At 38.0% G+C, this 23,953-nt stretch overlaps 2 protein-coding genes across 2 annotated transcripts in view; both read left to right on the plus strand.

Annotated features, from left to right (window-relative positions):
* Positions 1-471: 471 nt before the first annotated feature.
* LOC115016982 (uncharacterized) lies at positions 472-2,349 on the plus strand. Its single transcript, XM_029445138.1, has 3 exons — positions 472-514; positions 718-943; positions 1,044-2,349. Exons 1-3 carry the CDS (start codon positions 472-474, stop codon positions 1,564-1,566), a joined length of 792 nt encoding a protein of 263 aa, XP_029300998.1. The 3' UTR covers positions 1,567-2,349.
* A 1,004-nt stretch (positions 2,350-3,353) lies between these two features.
* The window catches only part of atp8b1 (ATPase phospholipid transporting 8B1), a 30,031-nt gene continuing 9,431 nt past the window's right edge, over positions 3,354-23,953 (plus strand). The window contains exons 1-16 of the mRNA XM_029445392.1: positions 3,354-3,649; positions 12,782-12,969; positions 13,201-13,298; positions 15,810-15,923; positions 16,005-16,103; positions 16,346-16,407; positions 16,659-16,731; positions 17,518-17,588; positions 18,240-18,322; positions 18,611-18,769; positions 19,576-19,664; positions 19,907-20,097; positions 21,614-21,698; positions 22,688-22,811; positions 23,309-23,352; positions 23,650-23,806. Coding sequence (XP_029301252.1) covers positions 12,801-12,969; positions 13,201-13,298; positions 15,810-15,923; positions 16,005-16,103; positions 16,346-16,407; positions 16,659-16,731; positions 17,518-17,588; positions 18,240-18,322; positions 18,611-18,769; positions 19,576-19,664; positions 19,907-20,097; positions 21,614-21,698; positions 22,688-22,811; positions 23,309-23,352; positions 23,650-23,806 — 1,618 coding nt within the window. The 5' untranslated portion in view covers positions 3,354-3,649; positions 12,782-12,800. The remainder of the gene's footprint in view (positions 3,650-12,781; positions 12,970-13,200; positions 13,299-15,809; positions 15,924-16,004; positions 16,104-16,345; positions 16,408-16,658; positions 16,732-17,517; positions 17,589-18,239; positions 18,323-18,610; positions 18,770-19,575; positions 19,665-19,906; positions 20,098-21,613; positions 21,699-22,687; positions 22,812-23,308; positions 23,353-23,649; positions 23,807-23,953) is intronic.

Consider the following 23,953-nt stretch of genomic DNA (forward strand, 5'->3'; position numbering starts at 1 on the left):
GTAGTTGCTTCAAGTCATCTTGCTTCTCTTTGTGTTCATTTGGTCTCTTTGTAATCATTTTATGTTATTTTGTAATCATTTTAAGTCTCATCCTGGTCAGTATGTGTCTCTTGAGTGACATTTTGTAGGGGAAGGAACCTTTTGGGGCCCCTGAGCCTGTGCCCGGTAGGTAGGCCCATACAGTCATCCATCCATGATTAAAGGGCAGACTCCCGCAAAATAATACAATTTGCCAACCCCTCATATCACACTTTGCACATAGAAGTGCCTGAGTTGTAGACTATACTTATCCTCCTGAGACCCAGCCCATTGACTTGTGTCCTCTGTAGTGGACATTTTGTTCACATGCATCTCCTTTTACTCGTGTGAGCCACTCCCTGTTTCATTGAACAGAGGACATCCTGGGCTGTTCAGTGATATGTCATTGGTTAGGGTGGCATGCTGGGAAGCTCCTCTTTCTTTTCATTCAAAATGGCCGGCATACCAACAACAACATTTTATCGAAAGAGGAGAGGTAAGTCAAATACTGTTAATCTATTGGGTGTTTTACTATGAAAATCATATATCTTCTTGTTTATTAACATGTTAGGAATTATATCGTTAGTTCTGAAAGCAGTTAAATAATTTGTGTTTTGAGATAACAACCCTTTCTTTAATGTCCATTCTAGTGGACACCAAGACCATCTTCATGTACTTAATGACTCAACATTGTTGCAGGAGACAGAACTGAAGCAGAACGTATTCTGTACCAGATATTTGAGGGAGATTCAGATGTGGAGCTGTCAGATGATGAGAGAGATGAGAACTTCACACTATTGATAGAAGAACTTGAAGAAGAAGAGGAAGAAGATGCAGGAGGCTCAGATGAGCAGACAGATACAGACACAGAGACAGATAGGGACGAGCAGGATAGACGTCGGCCTCTGTGGGCCAAGAGTAGCATGTATGTTGTACATTCAATCCAATCAGATTTGTGTAAGGTTTTAATTATTATTCCTATTATTTACTTTTGTTTATTATAGTTTTTTTCTCAAACTATATAGATTCACACCTGTGCTACCTGGGCTTCCTGACAGTCAAGATGACCCTACAACCCATGCAGACTGGAGTCCAATTCAGTACTTTTCCCAGTACACTGACAACAAAGTCTTTGAATATCTGGCAGCATTTACCAATCAAAGAGAGTTACAAACTAGAGGAGTGTCACTGAAAACTACTCCAGAAGTAATTAAGATCTTCTTTGGCATATCAGTCCACATGGCCTGCCTAGGCTATCCCATAATCAAAATGTTTTGCGCCAAAAAAACAAAAGTGCCAGTTATAAGCAGCAAAATGGCAAGGGATAGGTTATTCAAGCTGAGAAGCTCACTCAAGACTGTTGATGACCTGGCTGTAACGGAGGAAACAAAGAAGGCAGATATTCTTTGGAGAGTCAGGCGATTACTTGACCGTGTGAGGCAAGGCTGTCTTGGTCTTCCAAAGACTGAGAAGGTCTGCATCGATGAGCAAATCATCCCATTCATAGGCCGGTGTCCAGTCAGGCAATATGTTCAGAAAGAGTCCTGAGCTGGCTATCACAAAATGGTTTGACAACATACCAGTGCTGATGGCTTCCACTGTACATGGCAAAGAACCTGAAGATACCTGCACCAGATGGTCCAAGAAATAAAAAGTTCATCTCCAGGTGAGAAGACCGGCAGTGATCAGAGAGTACAACAACAACATGGGTGGCGTGGACTTTTGTGACTGCATGTTAAGCTTTTATCACATGTCAAACAGGACCAAGAAATGGACATTGCGTGCGATTACTCACTTCTTTGATGTTGCTATCACAAACTCCTGGATCCAATACAAGTCTGACAGCAAAGCACTTAAACGGCCAGCAAAGAACTCCAAACAGTGCCTGGACTTCAAATTACACTTGGCTGAAGAGCTGATGGATAGTCAAGAACTTGATGACAGCAGTGAAGGCAGTGAAGAAGGGTATGAACCACCAACCAAAATGAGGATCCCACAACCAGAGCCATCTGTGCGCAGGCAAGGAGCCAGGCACATGCCAGAGATGGTGGATATCAAGCATGCTGAAAGATGCAGAAATCAGGGCTGCAAAGGCATGAGGAAGGAAACAGTCAAATAAAGGACAGAAACTTTTGATCGGAATTGACTGTGTTTATACATCAGGCTTTTATTTTGAAAGCAGTTAAGCTAGTTTTTTGTAGTGTCTAAATATGCATTGTTCAGATCAAAATTATTATTATTTTTAATACAAATGTGAATGTATTCTTGATTTAATATCACTCTACAACACTAATATGTTACATATTGTATCTTTTATTTTTGACTGTCTTTTCACACTAAAATGGTCTTCAGTGGACATGCTGTAAAATAAAACATAAAAATAAATTTTAAAAAGTCTAAATTGCAAGATGTTTTATTAACCCCAAATAGGTAGGAAATCACAATGAAAGGAAATTGAAAGACACATTTTTTCCTCAGTTCCCAGGAGTTCACAGTTACTCAATGAGTTAAAGAACAGTAGGGAACAGGGAGTGGTGATAGCCTTCCAAACTAGAAGGTTGTGAGTTCAATACCTGCCACCATTGTGCCCCTGAGCAAGGTACTTAACCCTGAGTTCACTATCTGCTAAATGACCTGTAATGTAATGTAAAAGGGAAATAAGAGAGGTTTGGGAAGACTAATGGGGAAGCTAAAGGTAGAAATCAATGTTCCTAGACTGCATTTTCTGCATTATGTTCCTATTCTGACATTTAATTTATGTCTCATTTATTATTATTATTTTTAAATTAAATGATTTAGTTTATATTTTATTTTGAAAATGTTTCCTTCCTCTTTATAATTTGTTTATACGTTGATACTGTTCCAATCTCAAAATACAATCCTATGTCCTTTATATAATCTGTTTTATATATGTGAGTACAAGAATGTAATTGTATAACCCTTTCAAATAAATAAAAACAGCATTGACACAAACAAAATAATGTATGTTTAATCTACTTTGGCCATATTTTAAATTAGAATATAAGCAACACATTTGAAATCTATTGGATTGAGGAACTGAAATTCACTTGTTGCACACCCCTAAATTGTTTCGATATTTTTTTATTATTCTTTTTTAAAGCTTACAGATGGAGGTATTATGCAATACATTTGCACTATTTTTAGCTACATCATTTTATGTCAAAGCAAAACAATATTCTCAATTTATAAAAAGTAACAAATACAAAGATATTTTTGGACAGAAGCAGCGGCAGGCGGCAGGCAGCAGGCAGCATCCCTATGAAAATGACCGCCTGGTTTAATCAATAATTAATTCACACACCTTTACCTGTGCATCACGTGATAAGAACATCTTCGCGCCCACTTCCGTAGCTGCAGCCTCCCTGAATGCCACGCGTTTGTTTTTAACCAGCTATTTATTGTTGTTTTAAAGCGTTTGGCTTGTCGGACCGGTCCGGCAGGTTTGTGCAAGGCAGAGCAGGTGAGGCAGCGGGAGAAGTAGGGCGTGGAGCAGCCGCCGGAGCTCTCAACAAGCAGGAAGAAGAGGACAACATGGTGCGGTGTCAAAACGCCTCGCACACCGACTGAAAACAGGATTCAACTTTTTATACAAATCTTCGAAGGACACGGAGTAAGTTCAGTTAAATATATAAATGTACCTGCGTGTGTTTTGCTTTAAAGATTTAGACTGAATAGTGTTTTAAAAAACACTGAAAGCAGATTCGTGTTTCACCTGGGCGGCTGCTGCTCAACTCACATTTTCTCAGCTCGCGCTGTTTGGAACTAGTTTATTTGGGGCATAAAATATGAGCTCATAATGTTAACTTCGTAGCTCGTGTTGTAGGCTAGATGCTTATTTTACTCTCCTTAGTGCCCGGGCTCTGGCTTGAAAACTGTTTTCTAAAGTATAGTACTATTTTGTAATGTAATTTCTTTTATTTTGTCAATGAGGGTAGACAAAGTATTAGAATATTCTTTCTGTCAATACAATCAAACCGCAGTACAAAACTACATCATCGCCTACACTTGAATCACCGCTTTTAGCATGTGAGAACTTAACCTTTTATTTATTTATGGAAAAGATGCCTTTTTTCTCAAAGTAAGGTATTGGATAAAGTATGGTATTGGCATTTACATGTAGGTATCTTATCAGCACCAGAACATTTTCAAATGAAACTCAGCTCCACAGGTCCATGGCTGCTGCTCCTGGCCCAATTGTTTGACTAAGGAAAACACAATTTGTAAAAAACGAAATCTGGGTTTTGAACATTTGCATTGTTTTGAAAGGGAGGAAAACATTGTTTTTGATTACTTACTGACTTTAGGAAAACGTTCCCTCAGGGACATGGAGGAAAATATTTTAGATGGGGAAGAAAAACAATACCAATAGTCTCGCATAGCTTTAGCTATGGACTTTTTTTTTTTTTTTTGCTGTGTAAAGTTGTCACCGTTGGGCTTTATTCCCACTAAAAGGTTTTTGTTTTTAAAACAAAAAGGAGCTCCGTACACACAGGCGTTTCAGACATGATCTCGTCCATACTAAAAGTCCAATATTACATGACCAATCGCCTACATTCAGCATGCATGTGAGTTTTATTGACCTATAATAAAATACCTTGTTTGATACTTAACATCTAACGTCACACACACATATATATCTTTAGTGATAAAAGACACCATTTTACACAGTTCCAAGCCTGCTACTCGGTTACTATAGCCTAGGTCTTGCTCTATCACTTTCTCACACGCATAAAATTTACTTTTAAGAATCAAAGTATTTCTACATTGTGCCTCAAGAAATTTGGTCTCACTTGTTTCCACTGATTTCGTTGAATGTTCTCACACTAATGGCTCTCGTGGAAGCCCCTGTCATATTGGAGAGCAGCATTTATGCTTTGTTCATTGACAGTTTCTTTGTGAACTTCACAATAGTTGTGAAGAACAAAATAAGCATGGATTAAAAAAAGGAAAGTCTTCTGTTTTATGTCCATCACCCTCCTCAAAACTGTCCCTTCAAACGCTCGCTGCATGTCGGGCTGATAACGCCGCTCGCAAATAAACGACAAGATCAACAACCGCTGTAATATTTGTTATTTATGGTGAATTAAACACTTGTAGGTGCAAGGTAGCTGTCGCGACGTGACAGGGCCGTAACGAATCAGACAATGACACGTCGTGACTGAGACCCAATCAAGAATCTAATGTGAGTTTCTGCGTTATCATTTTCAAAGGTTTCTGCCTGTCTGGACTAAAAACTAACCTCAAGAGTTTTCAAAATATAACTGTCAGCAGCGTCTTTATGGGCTCAAACGCCGGCCTAGTGTGTACACTAGGCATAAATGTAGCAAAAGTTATGTGTTTTTAAAACGAAAACCTATTAGTGTAGATGTAGCCACACTAGTACTAATGTTAGAGACTGTTTTAACTGACATGACTCAACATTGACCACAACTGTTCAAACATTTTATAGCCACCTCTTGATTTTAATAGAATTTGGGTGCATCACCTTACCATGTCACAACATAAACCTGTGACTGAAAACAGAAGGCTGTAAGACTTCCAGGTATAGGTTGTGAAGCACACCCGCATAGTCTCAAGTGTAGCTGGTGTTGTGTCTGAACACAGTGGCCGCTCCTGGGCGCATGTGTCAGACCGGTCCGGGTGTTTTCCATAAACAAGCAACAGAGCGCTTCTTCTGCAGCCAAAGCAAGCTTGAGTCCTTTGATTAGGGAAATGTTTGTCTCCTTATGGAAATGGTCCACCTTGAGACCAGCGACTGAACATTTGAATTGTGACTTGAGAGGCAAATGGATTGACTGTTCAGCTGAGGTGACGGCATCATGGCTTCTTCTGTGTCTTCCATACAAAAGGTTCAAGCACTGGATCTGTACGGGGCTGGATGTTTCACATTTGAAAGTGTTGTTACAACTGTATTCTTTCTACTTTATTTAGTCATTTTACATACAAGGATCTCAGTTTCTATTGTATCAGTTCTTATGTCTGCTCGGTCAGATCTCGGTGAACAGCCATACCGAAATTGAAGTCTCAACCAAAACTGGTTTTAATCAATTAAATGACCATAAGTTTCCTTATTTCAAAAAATGTAATAAAAGCTAGCTTTTTAAAACTGATTAATTTATCAATAAAGTATGATATATTTAATGAGATTTTCAGGAAATTATTAATGGAGAACCTTTTTGTATACCTCATTAATATCCTGGACCCCCAGTTTTCCAGACGTCCAAAAGCCCCAGGTCCACTGTCACTACAATGTCAATACATTGGACATTTTCAAATAATTTGAATCACATTTTATCAAAGAATTTGCACCACCAAAGTGCAATATCAAGTAAGATGGGTCCCTGTGTCAAATACAGGGGTCCAATAGGGACACACCAGCACACACTTGCCACATATAGGTAACTTTGCCATTGGTTGAGTGGCAGGAGAGGGATGGTGTGCAAATATATCTGGGATGCTGCTACATGGTTTGCGCTCCAGTGGATGCTCGATTTACGAGGTTTGTTTACATGAATTGACAAACTAATGAATCTCTGGCTAGCTTAAGGTGTTTGGTATGATTTCATGGAAAATTAAGTTTTAATTATGCTATGCTAAGAGGTCTTTGTTTCTTTTTGTGTAGAGCATGATATCCAATTATCGAAATATTGATTCATTGCGCCATCAGTGTAACAGAAAACCCACAGGCACTTTTAATACAACCACTTCTGTCAGGAATACTTTTCACCTGAGGCTCAGTTGAGGTTTGTCATCACTCGTATGTACTGTAAGTACAACACGCTACAGGCATATTAAGAGTCCAATACAATTTGACTACAAAGATGCTGGTGTGTCTTTTTGTTGTACTGCATGTATTCCCATTGTGTGTAATGTTATCATGATTTTTACTGGCTTTATACTGACCATGAGAAAAGTCTTAAATCCATACAACAGCCTCATCATTCAGAGAGGAGATGAACCTCTTGCTCTGGCAGTATTAGTGCCTTGTTCAGGGACCGTTTGTCTGTTTTATGGATTCATTGTCTGAACTCCAGCTGTGAGTAAAACACTGAAGACTCAATTATGACTCAGCTCATTAAGCTCCACTAACAAAACACACACACACAGTGTGGTAATGCGTTTACTAGATATTTACTAATTCTGAAGCCATTAGTGGATTAAATAATTTGTGAAACGATATAAGAATAATTCTATTTCTTGTGTGTTTTTAATATTGAAAATTTGAGATTAAACAATTAAAAATAACCAATAGGAAATAAATAATTGCCAGTTACATCCCTAAAATGTACTCTGCTAGGGCATAAAACATATTTCAACACAAGTTGAGATTTGACTCTAACTGAAAGGGAAGAAATGAGTCACCCGGTGTGTATGTAAATCCAAAATCAGTGATATTCAGGATAATTGAGTAAATACTTTGTCATTTCCTATACAGCAGTAACCCTAGGGGAAACACTGGTATCACATGCCAATGTGAAAGGGCTCCTTTGATAATGGTGATTAAAAGTGAGAATTATTAGCTGAATCTGCAGCTTCTATGCGTTACTTTTATAGTGCGTTTCAGCTCGTTGTTTAGCTCTCCGGCCCACAACTATACAGTTTTGGTTCACTCTCGCCTGCTCAGCAGACGGGCACAGTTCCATCATTAAACAGGCAGCCATTATTCTTTTTGTTTCCCACCTGTTTGTTACAGACATCGGTCAAACGAATTCTCCCCCAGGTGCTGCAGAAACCCGACTCTGCATTAATCTGACTGATTGCATCAGTTCTTGCCGGCCACACACACAATTACTCGACAGTCCCCTCTGCTGTACCCCAGACCTCTGTCATAACAGGAACTCGTCCTGATAAATAATGAATAAGTCAAATATATTTTCCTAAACTTACCAGCTCTGCCTACCATACATGATCACTTCAGGAAGGCTGATACATTTGCTACATCTGCCGAAGAGGTTTTGTTTTCTGTTCCGTCTGTTTGTTGGCAGGACATATCAAAAACGGTCTCACAGATTTCAATTAAATTCAGCCACAGACCAAGAAACTAGGGATTAGTTTTGGTTAATCAGCACCCAATAGGGCTGACATGTTGCTGTTTTTATAATATTGCTTCTGTTTTTCAGTCATTAGAAGCAAAACTCTTGATCCTGGATTAACTGGTTTATCACATATTTCAATTAGGGTTTGCGCATGTCTTTTAACATTTTCCAATTTATTCTGAAAAAAAAGATTTTTACCAAATGTGGTACAGGGAATATTTGGCTGAGTGGTTCTCTATTTATTCTTGCTGCAGTAATTGAGCGATGCTGACCGCTGGGATAGGTGTGCAAAAATGATCCCTTCAGCATTCTATGAATATGTGATTTATTTTATTTTTTTGTGTTGACAAACTTAAGAAGATAGCTGTTCAATATATTTGTGTATATACATCCGCAAAATGTAATGGTGCTTCATCTATAGGTGGCACGAAAACATGATGCATTTAAATCTTAATTCAATGACACGTTTTTATATTTAAAGCACTGACCTGTCCCCTTAAATAATAACAATGAAATCTAATATTTTAACACCTAGTGCTGTTAGACACAGAAATGTAACCATAGAAAATATGAAATATTTTTTTATTTGAAGAAGTTAGACAAAATACTTATTTTCTTTACAAGACTCAAATAGTTAAAACTGCAGAATTATCTACTGATCCACACTGTTTTCAGCACTTCAGCAGAAACCAAGTCTTTACTTATGTTTCGGGTTTGTTGTGAAGCCTCCTCAGCAGTCTGAGCGAGAGCTGCACCTCCTCCCGCCTCTCAGGTTTCTATGTCGCTCAGGTATGCTCACCTCTGACCCCCCTCCTCCCAGCTGCTCTTTGTTACGGCTATAACGATGCTCTGGCACAAAACCAAGACATCAAACCTGTTTTTCGAGACTGCGATCCTCGCAGCCCTGCTGCTGCTGGTTAACTTTTTTTAAATGAGGCTGTTTTCAGCCTTGGTAGATGTCTCCGGCAGTGTTGCAGATATTTCTTTCCCTAAATGGTAACCACCAACTTTTTGTCTCCTGAAATTTCCTCTACAGGTTCTATTCAGGTGTTTCTTCGCTGCTTTTTTGTATTTGTTTAAAAAAAAGAAGCTGTGGTTCTGTAATAGAAAGTATCTGGGTCTCTTAATTAAACAAAGTTGATATAAGCCCGCGTACATAAAAAAACTTTGGGGTGGAAGTTATCTACGACTGCGAAGGAGCTTTTCAGTAAGAAACACCCAATCGCCAAGCTTAAGATTCTGTACTAATTCCAACTGGTGGCCATTACTTAAACTTGTATGATTGTTACATCATTCAGGAGAGGCATGTGTCTCTATGTAAAGTAACATTAAGGATGTCATTTAAAGAGAAGTTTTACATTTTTTTTTGTGAAAAACACTTCCGATTTCAGCGGCTCCTCACGCTCTGCAATTAAATTAACAATATGAGGAAAACTAGAGACCCAACTAGCGGTTTAAATTTAATGCACTAAAACAACAATGTTTTGAATATGACATGTTTTTTTTCACAGTTCTGCCTTCAATGCCATTCATACGCTGGTTTGTATTTTAGATTTGACTGAAAGAGTTACTTGTTAAACATCTCCTATTTGTCTTTTCTTCCTTGTTAAAAGTTTTTCCATCTTGTTCCTCCCATGTCAATGTGCTAGCCTGCCAGCATCGGAGTACTCTTGTTTGTTTGTTGTGCCCACATGGATCAGATTTCACACTTTCCCCCCTGGTTGTACTGGTCATCTAGATGTCCTTTGTTATTTGCATGTATTAATGGCGACGCCACACTAACAGAAACTAAAGGAGATCTATAGAATCTTACCTATCTGTATGATTACACCTCAATGATTTGAGATATAACATGTAATACATGGACAGGACACGGTGCCTTAATATATATATATATATATATATATATATATATATATATATATATATATATATATATATATATATATATATATATTTTACAAATGCGTCATCACTGAAGGCATGCACGCTACTAAAAATAAAAGTTTCCTCGATTGTGAAACTTTTTTTATATATATATATATATATATATATATATATATATATATATATATATATATATATATATATATATATATATATATATATATATATATATATATATAAAAAAAAAAAGTTTCACAATCGAGGAAACTTTTATTTTTAGTAGCGTGCATGCCTTCAGTGATGACGCATTTGTAAAAGAGTGTGGATGAATGCAGGTGTGACGCAGGGCTTTAGTTGAGGTTGTGTATTCCTTTCGTGTGGCATGTTTGACTGGATTGTTAATGAAAAGACGTCTATCTTCAGATGGAGACTTATGTCGAAATGTCCTTTACTCCATCTTTATTCAAACTGGGAAAGTGACTCTAGACTCTGTCAATAAGTTCTTTGTCTGGGATGGAAATGATGAGTTGTTTTGGTTTACTGTTAAACTCCTGTAAACACAATGGCATTCCTTCTCAGCTGCTGTCAACAGAACCAAAAACTAAAGCGTAAAGTAAAGCTGTTGAAATACTTGTATAAAATACCTGCTTGGGGTTTAGCTGTCATCTTAATTACTTAATTATTCCAGGTTTCCCTCCTCCTCTGTGTTTTGAAATTCTTTGTTTTCCTCCCCCTTATCACTCAGTTTTCATGTGCAGGCTTGTGTGAGCAGCCAGAGCTCATTCAGTCCAACCACAGTTTCTTTTAAATGAGGAGTTTGCATTTTGAGGTACAGTTACAGGAGCGTCCACTGGGCTGAATTCATTAGTTGTTCTGCTCAAATTTGATTTGAACTTTGGGATACTCTAACTGTTGTGCTGGTTCTGATCTGTGGTGAAGTAATATATAATGTTGGCCACCCATCAGGTTTCTGAAACATTTCTGAAGTTTGGGGTTTTTGCTCATTGACATCTAGTATTGAGATTGAGTCTCAATACTATTAAGAGCTTCAAGTGTCAATGGTGAAGCATATTTTCTATTTTTCTACAGCTTCTTCGTGTTGGGACACGATTGAAACCGATATTTGGGTTACTTTGTGAAATAGAAAAAAAGGATTTGTAAAGACGTGTGTTATTCCTTAGTGTGAGGCGTTGAAAGTATTGGTACAAATATCGCACTGGTATCGAAGTTCTAATGGTAGCTGCGCTACTGACATCTTTACCACTGCAGGAAATTAACCAAACGTAATTAACATGTGGAAGGTGTCTCGTGTTCTGCTTTTGTTTCCACTTTTCACCTGTTTCACAGTTCCTGGAACTAATGCTAACCTATTTCTCCTACATGCTAGCAGCTCTGTGAGGCTGTACTTGGGAACAGCGGTGCTTTGAGCGAAATGTTAGTAGATAGTAAACTTCTGCCTCTCATGCTCCTGTATCTAGTAAATACAGTTTTATCATCTGGCATTTAAAAAAAATATTTGGTCTGGACTATAAACTACCTCTTCTTTCTCTTCAACTCTTCCATTTTACTAGTTTGAGTGCTGCTGTTGACCCTGTATGACCCTGTTGTACGCTTTTTTTTTCCCGGCGTATTTGTTCTTGGAAACGGGATTAATGAACCTTATCAGCTGTGCTAATGGACTCCTCCACATTAAACATTGAGCTGATGGCACCTGCTAACCAGGAGCTGTTAAGTAGATGCAGGGATTTCCAATGAAGAGTGGATTTGTTACATTGTCAGGATGGAGACTGGGGATGTCGCGATACCAGAGATGTTGTAGTCTAATAGCAATACCAGTTAAATGCCAAGATTCTCTATACCAATTCCATACCACAATAGAAATGTAGCAAATCACAAAATGTCATGTTTGTCTGGTTGTCTGACTTTTGGTAGAGAGAGAGAGAGAGAGAGAGGAAGTTTGTGCTTTAGGAATCAAAATAAATGTCTTTCCGATTTTAACTCGTCGAAAGGACGCAGTTGGTCTCGAAGCCCTCGGTACCTACTGTATTATGGAACCTGCGGTGTTGTAGAGAGAAAAGTATATTTTGGCATCAACATAGTTCTCGCGATATCCCTAATGGAGACGGGTTTAAAAATGATAATCTTAGTCTGACGGTCATTATTTATCTGCAAAACCATAATGTTGAACACCTTCTTTTACGCTTTCACCTACTCTTTGTTTTTAAATACAGATGATGGGGGGGGGGGGAAAGCTTTCAACGCTTTCTGTATCAATTAAGTTTATGGCCCTGTTCAGTCTCCAATATTCTATACTCTACTTGCATTTGTTTTTTTGATGTCCATACATTTGTTTTACCCATAACAATTGTTGGCTTGGGCATTTCCCTTTCTGGATTTTGGGTTCAGTACCTTTTTTTTTTTTAGGTAAGATGTGCCCTCCGACCACGTCTAAAGGTTCTAACGGCAGGGCACGAAAAGTCAGCTGTTGTAGTATCCCTCATGGTTGCAACCTACTTCCTCCCTGATCTTTCTCCCAAGAATATTGTGTGTAGTTTTGATGTCTCTGTGAGGCTTTACCCTTATACAAAATGATGTTTTGAGCTAAATGGTAATAAGCTGATGTTAAGCACCATGTTCGTTCAGTGGGTTAGCATAATAACCTATGCTAATTAGCACTAAACACAAAGTACAGCTGAGGCTGATGGGAATGTTACTAGTATTGTGTGTATATATACCTATTTTTTATGTGAATGCTTTAAAAATTGAATATATGTAATGTTTCTATGTATTATTAATCAACTGAACCTCTTGTTTCTCAGAGATACCTGAGGCGCTAAAATGAGTCGGCGGCGTGTTGACTCCCAGGGTTCCCTGGGGCCGGACGATGAGGTCATGCCGTACAGTGACGATGAGACGGATGACGAATTGGATGTAAGCTCTGAAGAGGAACCAGAAGAGACACCGGAGCCAGGAGCCCCGCCACTGCCGGTGGAAGCTAAACCCAGCGGTGAGTCACTAAAAGCATGCAAATTATTTAAATTTTATTTTGAATGAACTCTGCTTTGGGAAATCGCTTTTGTCAGCCATCTTTCTCAGAGATGCATACGATGATGGATATCCATTTCATATTTGTGCATCCAGTATGTTTAGCCTTCATTAGCACAGAGACTGGAAGAAGATGAAAAGCTGTCTGCATTTATTTATTCTGTGACATTTGTATTATTGTTTTCTTTTTCAGAGATGGGATGGAAGGTGAAAGCCAACGATCGACCTTATCACCACTTGCCGGAGTTTCAGAAAAAAGTCTTCTTATGCTTCAAGAAAAGCAGATACTCTGTAAGTTCTGTCAGTTTACATAAAATGAATATTTAATGGCTGTGTTTAAATGCGCCTTTACCCTCCCTCCCCGTGGGTCATGGTAGAAACTAATCCTGAGTGTGTGTGTATATAGAGCTGAAAATGGCTGACGCACCTTCGACAAAGAGCAGGACAGGTTTGTGCTTTGAATGAGCTATTCATTCATCATGCTGACTACTTTTCAAATCATACAACAATGATTAGATTGATGTTCTTCCTTCAAGGCTGTCATTGGGTTTTAGTTCATTTCTATCACAAGCAACTGCAAAGAATTAAAACTTGCCAGGATAGTGTACAATGTTATTCAGCGCCTACCCTGGCCACAAGATACCATTACAGGCAGTATGCTAACATGTAACAGTCGCACAATTGGATGGTTCATAAAGTCAACAAAGCGACAAGCTAATTTGCGCTATAAAGGAATCTCTATATAAAGTTTGTAAACATTAACCACCACAACATAATGGTCCCACTAGACCAAGTAAGACTGTACCAGCCAAACCTCGGAGTATAATGAACCAAGCATGGGGGGTTTATTGCTTATGAATTTAACTTTCAACTTACAAGAGGAAGAATGTGCCATGTCTTTATTTAAAAGTGACATAGTCTCTCTTTAAATCATATGAATGTTATAGCAAGGTTATATTGGTATATATACCTATGTGTCCTTTTGTCTGTTAGCAAGACAAAGTAATTTTTTCTTTATTCTTTTCTTCACTATGTAACCTTCTTTTGATGGCAAAGAAATGCAGATATACCAAAAGTTGATTATATATCTTTACGTTAACAGAAATAATCAAAATATCTTTTAACTGAACAAACAAAATCATGTGTAAAATGGGCATCAGGAAGCATTAACTGACTTAATACTGTACACGTGTATGGTGGATTTTTGCCAGGTCTAGTGCCATATTTGATATAGTTCCCAAAGAAAATGAGTATGAAACATTAATCCCAGGTAAATGCATGAACAAGGAAGCCTCCTGTGTTTGTTTTGATAGTTGTGCTTGTGTCTACTTCCTCCTAATGTCACCTCTGTTTCTGCTGAGTCATTTCTGACTGCATCAGGGCTCCCCGAGCTGCTGAAAGGTCATGCTTGAAATATGTTGGCCCTATTTGTGCTTGGGCAGGACTGTTGCGTAGTACTGTGCTTGTAAGGTGGAGGCATGACAATAAATGACAACCGGATGTTGTACTTGATTTATTAAGTAGCCACTATTGACATGGCTTTTCTAAGTTCATCACTCAACTCTTTTGTTAAGTTAGTCTACACTACACAGGGAAAACAATTATAATTTGATGTCGCTCTAGCTGATTGGTCAAATGCCGAGACCAGCTGCTTGGACTTCGTTTTTTAGCAGCCGGTGAACAGAAGACTGCTTTTGTTTCGTTGGCCTTTGTGGGTGATACCTGATCATCCGGCTGAGTTGACCTGTATCTCACTAATGGAGACAGAAATATGTTCTGGCTTCAGTCCCATTGAGTCTTGCTAACAACATCAACAGGAATCGTCTGTATATTTAACAGTCCTAGCTCTAAGAAAAAGCTGCTGGGAGAGATGTTAAAGGTGGCAAGTGTTTTGTACTGCCTGTCTGTCCTGCAGCTGAATCGAGGCTATAACTGCTCAGGTTTCAGATGGTTTTCATCCCAACTAAGTGGGCCACTGCCTGCACAGTCAACCAGGACACTGACTGCTAAGTTGGAAACCACTTATTTTCATTAGTCGTTTGGTTGTAGAGCAGACATTTCAGTAAAACAATACTTTAGCCCTGCCCCCTTTCTGCATACTTTTGGTCTGGGGCTGTTTTTCTTGGTTTGGGCGAGATCCCTTTAATGAAGGGAAATGTTCGTTCTACAGCATCCAGTGATATTTTAGACAATAGTGTGTGTGAAGTTATTATAAAGTTTGACCCTTTCCTGTTTCAACATAACGATGCCTCCGTGCACAAAGTCAGCTCCATACAGAAACGGTTTTCATAGCCTGACTGTCCTGTACAATGACATGACATCAACCCCATCCAACACCTTTGTGATTCAAACCACACAACTGCGGAGAACTCGTGCTGCTAAAAATCATTGACCAAACTTTCACTTCATACCCTCTGTAAATCTCCACTACTTTAAATCTTATTCAAGTTACAAATGATAGAAAGTAGGTTTGAGCGATATGTTGAAAAATATATATATATATATATATATATATATATATATATATATATATATATATATATATTTAAAAAAAAAAAAAAATGTAAAAAATCCCCCCCCCAAAAATCACGAAAAAGAACAAGCAGTGCTGTGATCGGCTGATGGTTGCCCATCCCAGAGGCATTATGCAACTGTTTTACAGGCTGATTAGTACTCTGACCTGAACATTGACCTCCATGTGTACATTCTTTTTTTTTTTTAAAGGTGCATATTTTCTGCAGTTTAACAGCGTAGGATAAAATTCTGACTTTGTGCTCATAATAAAATTGTTTTCTCCTTCAGGGAAACGCCATCAGGACGTACAAGTACAACGTCATCACCTTCCTCCCTCTGAACCTGTATGAGCAGTTTAAGAGAGTTGCCAACCTCTATTTCCTGGCACTGCTCATCTTACAGGTACATCTAAAAAAAGATTCTTCTGAATTAACAGTGTTGCAAACAAGGACCAATAAGTGACATCGAATGTTTGTCCGTTAGATTATTCCAGACATTACTACTCTGCCCTGGTACACCACACTGATTCCTCTGGTCGTGGTCCTGGGAATCACTGCCATCAAAGACCTGGTGGACGATCTGGTAAGACTTTTCCTTCACACGCACACGCACACTGCTAAATCTACTTAAGGTTTTAGCTGCAATCTAATTGGACTTTGTATGAGATTTCTTTGGTCAAACTACTTAATAATTTTTTTTTATTGGGAAGAAGGAATATAAGACTTGCATTTCAAACAATATTCATAAATCGATTGACTGGTATTCAAGCTACAGTACATTGTCAAGTGTTTTTAATAAGCGTTTTATTTGTTTTTTTCCTCCAGGCGCGTCACAGGATGGACAAGGAAATTAACAACAGGAAGTGTGATGTCCTGCTGGAGGGCGGGTTAGAACAAAGTTAATTTTCTATTAGTTTTGAGTCTTAAAACAAAATATCCACCTTCTGTCAAAAAAAACGACTTACTGAATTATATTAATATTATACTAATTCTATATAGCATTTTCCAAGATCTACTTAAAAACACCTGGTGCATATTTCTGTGAGGATTCTTTCTGTACAATGTGTGCCAGTAAGTCGATGAGCAACAAGTTATGGCAACATACAAATATAAAAACTGTGATTGGTCTCTGCTTCAGGTTTCAAGAGACTAAGTGGAGGAACATCCAGGTTGGAGATGTGGTTCGTATGAAGAAGAACGACTTTATTCCGGTATAATGATTTAGCCTGCATCATTTTTTTAGTTGGACGGTGTGACAGTTACTGGGCTGGCTGACTGAAGCACGTGCACATTGCAGATTGTTTAAATGTTGGTTTCAAGCTGACCTGATGGGGCACCTTTTTAACATTATTATTTATAATCTCTACAACGTCACTATTTTAAGCTTAGTTTTGGATATGTGTCTTAACTTAAAAATACAGGATCCAAAAGGAAACCCTTTAGGCAATCCAATTAATATTATAAGCGTTATTATATATTTAATATATATAATATTTTTAAAGATAAAATCTAAACCAGTAAAACTGTAATAAATAATGTAAAAATAATTTATTTCAATGAGTTTAATGTTTAATGAAGTCAAAGGTATGTCAAGATCGAGTTGGGTTAAAATGAACTAACTACCCGTGTCTTTTGGTTACGAAGAAATGCATTGTGACGTTCTATGAGCCGTTTCTCTACTCCAAAGATTAATAAACCCAAACGTGACATAATTAAAATTTGTATTGTTGTTTAGTTGTGAAATCAGCTGATTCACATCAATGTTCTCAATGGTTTGAAACGGATGGACTTTAAGAAGTTGGGTGTTTGGCACAGAGGGATCTGGTTTTTGACTTGAAGCAGGGAAGACATGCACCAGAAGCAGATTTGGGTGTTAAACTTTTCAGAATAATTTATGAATTCCATTTTTTAATGCGTTTTTGTTTTTTAATAATAATAAATTGTATTTATAAAGCGCCTTTCAAAGCTAAAAGCATTTTCATTTGTATTCCCTTCAGGCTGACATCTTGCTGTTATCCAGCTCTAACCCAAACAGCCTGACCTACGTAGAAACAGCTGAGCTCGACGGGTAAGACTCTCCTCCTTTCAAGTTTACCTAAAATAAATATATATAATTTCTTTTAATCATAATTCTGTGTTAAGCCCATATAGTAACTGCAATATTGATTGCTGTATTGAAATTGAGTATTTGAATATATTTTGTGTAGCGTTGTTTGCTCTGATAAGTTTTTGTTTGACCTGTAATTTTCTTAAGAGTTCAGTCAACAAATTACTTGCGGAGAAGAGCAAATGTGTAAAGAGCCTCTGCCATAAGCTAAACAATCTCTGCCAAGCTCGGCCGTGTGACCGGTGTGACTGTATGTTCTGACATTAAATGAGAAACACCTTTAAATCAAACAGACAAGCCTGTACAGGTGTCTCTAATGGAGCTATGTTACAATAAATGGCCAATTAACTGAAACGGACATTAGCATCATCTTTCTGTGTGACATGTAACTTGCATCAGAGAATGAATTGTGACTCAAATTAATTTAATAAATAAGCTTATTCATCCAGATGGATCAAGTTATCCTTAACAAACTTGCAAATACATTAAAAAAAAAACATTCCTTTCCATCTTAATCCAAGTGTTATGAACTTTAATCTGTTTAACTGATTCTGCTTTCCTCTGGTCTTAGTTTTCACTCCTTGCTGTCTGTTTCCTTTCTCCCCACTGCAGAGAGACCAACCTGAAGTTTAAGCTGGGACTTCGAGTGACTGATGAGAAACTACAGAATGAGCGTGAGCTCGTTGGCTTTAATGGTAAGCATGATTCAAGACTCGCCTGAGAACAATTTTAATTTTAAAATAATTGTTCTTACTAAATTAACATTTTCTTTCAACAACTTAATTTGTCATTGAATAACTTATAATAATAATAATAATAATAATAATAATAATAAGTATGTTTGTGTTTTGAATTATACAAAGTATGTTTTTAAATAAGTTTCCAGACGAGGTCGGGTAGTTCCTTTTGCTGCCCAGAGAGCACTTGTGATTTTAAACATTTTGACTCAAAGCAATCCTCGTGTCCTTTCGTCTCTCCTGAAGCTCTGATAGAATGCGAGGAGCCGAACAACCGCCTAGACAAGTTTGTGGGGACGATGATGTGGGAGACTGAGCGTTTCCCTCTGACCCTGGACAACATGCTGCTCCGAGGATGCACGATCAGAAACACCGAGGAGTGTCACGGCCTGGTCATCTTCGCAGGTGTTAACACGTGACACGAGATAACATCACTGCAGAACTCCAAATTAGTGAAAAGAGAATTGTATTACTGACAGTTCTGACAACATCTTGTTGTTCACTACACAGCTTCAGTTGATTGCAAAGTAATCACTTTTGGCAAACGTTAATACATTTATTTAACGTAACCAATCATTTACTAAGCTCACTTAAAGTTGGTCTTTACATAAAAAAAAAGTGATCTTGTGTTCAATATGCAAGAGCAATCCACATCTTTACAGAAAATAAATCTGCAACAATTTTGATAATGACTTTCTTTCCTTTGTCTGACATGATGAGAAATAGAATACCTTTGTGTGTTGGGTAGGGCTCCAAATAACCAAATAGTTTGAAGCTTCATGTTTTGTTGCTTGTCTATTGTTTGGGTTTAATCCCAGTATTTGTGCACGGTTGCAGAAGATGAGGCTACACTAATATTAGTATTAGATTACAGTGGTGGCTGCGTAGGATTGTTTCCAATAATTCCTCAAATCATAAAATATGACGACAAGCATTCAATGCTTCATACAAAAACCTTTTTTAAAAGAAGCTTCAAATGTAAAAGATTGACATTCGGTAAAGCTTTTGTGTGTGGCCGACAAGATGTTTGAAGATGTCTCATTTATGAAATTTAGATATAGCTTGAACAATTTGTGAAAATAATTGTCACTTGCAGCTCTAATTAATTTCTCACTACCAAATTAAATTTGACCGGGATGGTAGATAATTAAGAATATTATTGATTTGATAGCAATGGCTAAAATTCACCATTTGGATATATGTTGTTGTAGGAGCCGACACCAAAATCATGAGGAACAGCGGGAAGACGAGATTCAAGAGGACCAAAATTGACGAACTGATGAACTACATGGTTTACACGGTAAGTTGGAGTAAGAGGCAAAAAGCAAGTATTTTAATTTTTTTAATGCAACTCTTTTCATCTACTTTCAGCTGTATGTACTTTGTTTGGTTGGTTTATTTGATGTAATGTTTTCATGAAACCCCCAAATTCTTTCCCGACCTAGCATACAGGGACCTCCCTGTCAGACCTAAGTTTTATTACTATTATTGGGCCTTTAGTCAGTCACCCAGTGTGTAACTGCTTCTGTTCCCTCCCTGTAGATCTTTGCGCTGCTCATCCTGGTGGCGGCAGGACTGGCCATCGGTCACACCTTCTGGTACGAGGAGATCGGCTCTAAGGCCTGGTATCTGTACGACGGCAAAAACCAGGACGCCTCCCACAGAGGCTTCCTCACCTTCTGGGGATACATCATTGTCCTCAACACCATGGTGCCCATTTCGCTATATGTCAGGTCAGTAAAACCACACCCACATATTTTGGTCTTGGGATGTGTTGTGTTGAGAATACTGGTCTTGAGTATTTCCCCTTCCTGTATCTTAAAGGTGTGTGCAAGGAAGAATCTATCTGCTGAATATCTTTCTGGCTGTAATAAGTGCACTTTATTGAAGAGCAGTTACTAGATTCTGGCTACTGGCCTTTTCATAGACGATGTCACAACATGATAACCTATAAATAACGACGACTCCAAATTTTCCCTTAGTTTTAGTGCAATAAAGTACAAGTACATTCTGAAAATGTTCAAATGTTATCTTTTTACAAAACATTATGAACAACCTAAAATTTCTTAAGAAAAAAAGGTGCAATTTTAACAATATTAGTTTATCATTTACACATGTGTGTTACAACTTACAGATCACAGTGTATCTTCAAAGGCACAAAACATTTTGTCACAGGTATCTGGAACAGTATTTTACTTTATGATCAAAACAGCACATTTCTACACTTTGCAAAGTCATCCAGCGGGCCGTATTGGACACTCTGGCGGGCCGGTTTTGGCCCCCGGGCCGCATGTTTGACACCCATGATCTACACCATGGAAAATATTACTTACTTCAGAATTAAACTGTCTACACAGTTATTGGTGAAATGGGAAACTAATATAGTTTAATGTTCTACTTTGTACTAATTGATGACCTCATTATAGTCCTTTCATTTAAAATGTAAAAAGACAGAATGGATTTGGCCCACATTTTAAATATATTAGGCCACAATATCTACTGTTGAATGATGAAGAAAAGATGTGCTCATAGCCTAGAGAATTTATGTTTCAAATATTTTTTATTGAGCAAAAGAATATTATACATACAGTATATTGTGTCAACGCTCATTGCTATTTATATAAAAATATTATTCATGTACATTCACAGATATAAAACCGATGATATAAAATATATAGGATTGTATTTTGAGATTGGAACAGTATCTTAAATAAGAATATTTATCAAAAAGAGAAATGTATTTTCTTTCCAAAATAAAATGGATAGAAATATAGGCTTAAATACTTCAAATGGCTTTCTTTGGGCAGTTTGGAAAACCTCAAAGGATCTATAAGGATTTCCATAGTGCAGCTTTAAAGCTTCATTTCAACAATATCTTCTTTCAGTTACAAATGCTGTTTGTAATGTTGACGAACAAACACAAAGCAACATAAGCAGACTCCAGGTTGTCTTGGATGTCATTGTCTGAAGCAAATTAAATGTAAATGACACCATTCAGCAGACTTTAAACGTGACCAGATGCGCTGCAGTGGTCAGCAGACTAGCTAACTACTTAACCAAGTTGTTAAGTTGGCAGCAGAGAGGCTTCATAGTATTGGTTTCCTCCTTCCTGCCTTTTCACTCTTTCACACTGCTTCAGTCTGAGTTTACAAGAAAGAGTGTGGAGTTGTTATACTGTTGTCAAAGAGCAGCTCCAAGAAATCATTTTCAAAATGAAACTTATCGGTGTCATCTGTGCTTTGTGTTCAGTGTGGAGGTGATTCGCCTGGGACAGAGTAAGTTCATCAACTGGGACCTGCAGATGTATTTCTCAGAGAAAGACACACCAGCTAAGGTACTACTGCTTTTGAATGATTTTTAGCTTCCTGACTTTATGCTAAATGTTTATTTTTTTTGTGTTTTTGAAATTGAAAACCCAATGTTAATTTCTAGGAAAGTGTTAATGACTCTGTAGACAGTGAGACGTATTCTGAACAGGTCCGGCTATCTGTGGCTCACCTGCAGGTTATTGCACCACATCCTGCAGATTATGTATTTTAAATGATTTTAATTATATAGTGATACTAAAACGGCGGTAAAATGAGAGTTTGCTCTGGTCGGTGGGTGCTGCTTGGTGTTGGCTCAACTGTTTTCAACATGCGGCCAGGTCACAACATTTCTCATTGTAATGCTAAACATTGCACTAAAATATGTTTCTGAAAACCGTTTAGGAGATACATTTACAGAATATTGATTTTAAAGTTGATCAGCACTCTCAGTTGACAGTTTGTCAATCACTGCAGGTGAATTCCAATCAGTGTGTCGGAGACTCCTTGGCTCTGATTGGTAGCTTTTCTTTGGGAGTGCTGGAATCTATAAAGGTTACAAACTGAACCTTTTTGAAAGATAACGATGAAGTATATATTTGTTATTATTTGCATTATAACATTTTAACAATCCAGTGCATTTTCTAATGGTGTAACTTTTCACAGCTAATAATGAAAGGGAACAAAATCTTTTTTCTGACAAAATAATCTTAACTCAAAAGTACACATACTCGTTTCTAACGGCACCTTACTGTCTCCACTGCTTGTTATCACATGACCAAAGAGATCATTCTGAACTGTTATCTGCTGAAGTGCATGAGATGCTGTTGAAAGTCTCAGTAAAAGCAGAAACTTGTGTCCAGATTATTTGGTCAAACTACGCTCTACTTCGTTTTCCATTGTAAACCATACAGTCAACCTGCATTTGAAAAGTAGGGCTTGGAACAGCAGCATAGCAGGATATATTTCCCCTGATCATTTTGTCCTTTTCATGAAATCTATTGTTGCCCGTGTGCAGGCTCGAACCACCACCCTGAACGAGCAGCTTGGTCAGATCGGGTACATCTTCTCCGACAAGACGGGAACTCTTACACAGAACGTCATGGAGTTCAAGAAGTGCACCATCGCTGGACGCAGCTACGGTACCGATCCGCCTAATTTCATCCAAACATAAAAAAATCAATCTTACATTTTGGTGGTTTTGTTACTCCAGAAAGGCCTAAACGGAGACTCACCCTGGCACAATTGGTGCCTTACTCTCAGGTATTAAAACTCTTTAGCCTTTCTCAAGGTTGTGAAATAACCTGAGAGGATTTATATGAAATCGACACATAAAACCAGTTAATGCATTTTCTACTCTACAGCATTGTTATGAGAAAGATGAGATAATAAACCTTTGAGTCCTTATGGGAAACTAGTTCACTGCTGCAGGAAGAAGTTGAATTTAGATAAGAGCAAAGCAAACAGACTGTTGAGTAACAGTTGCAAAGAGATTATAAAGTGTGCAAATGGATTTACTGTACGACTCAGTTATAGTGCCTAACAAACAAAGAAGAATGATGAAAAGCAGAACTAAGAGGGAGCTGATGTAGGTTGGTTGCAGTTTTTTCATTCCAAGTTTTTGCTCTCCTTACCACAGGTGAACCGACCACTGCTGAGGGAGTGGTGCTGGACCGGGGAAGGGTAAAATACAATATATATAATATATACAGAAACGGTTAAAACTATAAAATAACTGCAGTCAATATAAGATTAGAAGTAATGTTAAAAACAAGTGTGATCACAAAATGGACTGATGATGATCACAATAGAAGTGATGCACATGACTAAGTACCTTCTCATGTAAATGATTGACTGCTAAGCTGAAGAAGAAAAACTAAAGACATTAGTCACAACAGCTTGATTTAGATCCCTTAACTCACAGAATAATTGTTGGGTATTTCTACTGTAGTTTTCCTAACCTTTTTGTTTCCCCGTTAGCCGGTGGACTGGAGCTGGAACCAGCAGGCTGACAGAAAGTTCCAGTTCATGGATCATTCGCTCGTTGCCTGCGTCCGATCTGGGAAGGATAAAGATGCTAACGAGTTCTTCAAACTTCTCTCCCTCTGCCACACCGTCATGGTGGAGCACAAAGATGGTAATCCTAAAATCCTAGTTTGGGCAAAGGGAGTAGAGCTAAAGTTGCAACCACCATGGCTGACTGATGGGCTGCAGCACCTGTCAATCAACCCTAACATACCCTTAACAGGACTTTTCCTTAAAGCTGCATTAAGCAGTAATTTAG

This window comes from Cottoperca gobio, chromosome 12, assembly GCF_900634415.1.
Source record: "Cottoperca gobio chromosome 12, fCotGob3.1, whole genome shotgun sequence".
NCBI classification, from domain to species: domain Eukaryota; kingdom Metazoa; phylum Chordata; class Actinopteri; order Perciformes; family Bovichtidae; genus Cottoperca; species Cottoperca gobio.